This window comes from Sinocyclocheilus grahami, unplaced genomic scaffold (assembly GCF_001515645.1).
Source record: "Sinocyclocheilus grahami isolate Dianchi unplaced genomic scaffold, SAMN03320097.WGS_v1.1 scaffold23.1, whole genome shotgun sequence".
In the NCBI taxonomy this organism is placed as follows: domain Eukaryota; kingdom Metazoa; phylum Chordata; class Actinopteri; order Cypriniformes; family Cyprinidae; genus Sinocyclocheilus; species Sinocyclocheilus grahami.
The window spans coordinates 1,499,260-1,500,771 of NW_015505202.1; the positions used below are offsets into that span (position 1 = coordinate 1,499,260).

The following is a 1,512-nucleotide window of genomic DNA, read 5'->3' on the forward strand; positions in this document are numbered from 1 at the left end:
TGGACGGCAAAGAGTGTCATTTTGCTCTAAAGAGGGGAAACTACATTGGACAGGCACTTGATTGTAACTGCACAGCAAACGCAGAGCCACCAGTCAGCACGCCTCTGAAGAGAGAAGGCAGTAAAAAGCATCAGACCCACAGGAATGTGCCGCGGACTCTTCACAGCTCCTAAACAAGCGCTTGCACATCAAGAGTGGACACAAATAAGCATGCAGGCCAGGTCATGGCAATTTTACGCCTTGCTATACAGACAATAAAAGTATGCTTATTCTGTTGTCATGGTAACCTTAGAGAAACCAGAACATGCTTCCGATATGAGATGCTAAGTGGTCTGATTGGTGGCCGTAAACAGAAAAAAGCCTTGCAGAAGAGAAGTGAATAAATAATTTACATTTCTGTGATGACGTAAAAGAAAGAGTGACGAATGAGGTAGAGACATGAAACCAGCCACTTCAGAGACAGGAGAGGTGCTGAGAGAGATCGCTCTGGATGAGACATGATAGAGAGAAGAGACTCGCCCCGTTCAACTCATCGTTTCGTTCTTGTGCCGGTGGCGGCGGGAGTCCAGAGGCAGCGGGGGCTCCGAATCATCCATGGGCAGGACCAATCGGGTGCCTCGGATCACCAGCTCGTGGTCGCCGAATGCCAGCTCTCGGTCCAGAGCCTCGTCAGAGTTCACGGCCACTCCTCCAACGGGCGTCCCGCTCGTGTGAGCACCCGTAGCATCTGTGCTCACAGTGATGTCACCGTACGCCAGCGTGATGTCACTGTCGTTCAGGATCAGGTCCGAGTCGCTGTCTTTCAGCTGCTCCTCATTCTGAGAGAAAACACACAGTGGTGATTTCATTGTATTTGAGCAGATTTTCTGAATATGCGAGTAGCTATTTAGCAAAGAGACTAATAAACCTATTACTGTTTGTTAATTATGATAGTCTTGGAGCCAAATGAGGTTAAGGGAATAAAATCAGGTCAAATGTAATAAAAGTTAGTGATTTCAAAGTTAATCATTTAAAGTTGTTGGGGTCAGTAAGATTTTTTTTTTAAAGAAATTAATGCTTGTGTTCAGCATTAAATTAAGTTAAAAAAAACACATTAAATTGATCAAGATATTTGTATGATAATTTTGACCCCTGTACGATGTACGATCAATAATGACAAAAATCCCATTATGTACTATAATTTCATAATTTTATGACAATTCAAATGGTGGTAGTTGTAGTCATATGGCTTCTATATTCATACACGAAATCGGCTCATTACAGACACTCTAAATGAGCTCATGCACACCTCAGAGTGTGTTAAAGGGGTCATATGATGTTGCTAAAAAGAACATTATTTTGTGTATTTGGTGTAATGAAATGTGTTTATGCGGTTTAAGGTTCAAAAAACACATTTTCCACATACTGTACATTATTGTTTCTTCTCTATGCCCTGCCTTTCTGAAACGCATCGATTTTTACAAAGCTCATCGGTCTGAAAAGCGAGGTGTGCTCTGATTGGCCAGCTATCCA

The 1,512-nt window shown here is 42.7% G+C and overlaps 1 protein-coding gene across 1 annotated transcript in view; it reads right to left on the minus strand.

Moving 5' to 3' along the window:
- Positions 1-449: 449 nt before the first annotated feature.
- Positions 450-1,512, minus strand: part of LOC107560666 (sodium/hydrogen exchanger 6-like) — a 13,556-nt gene continuing 12,493 nt past the window's right edge. Inside the window, exon 16 of the mRNA XM_016244909.1 lies at positions 450-818. Coding sequence (XP_016100395.1) covers positions 525-818 — 294 coding nt within the window. The 3' untranslated portion in view covers positions 450-524. The remainder of the gene's footprint in view (positions 819-1,512) is intronic.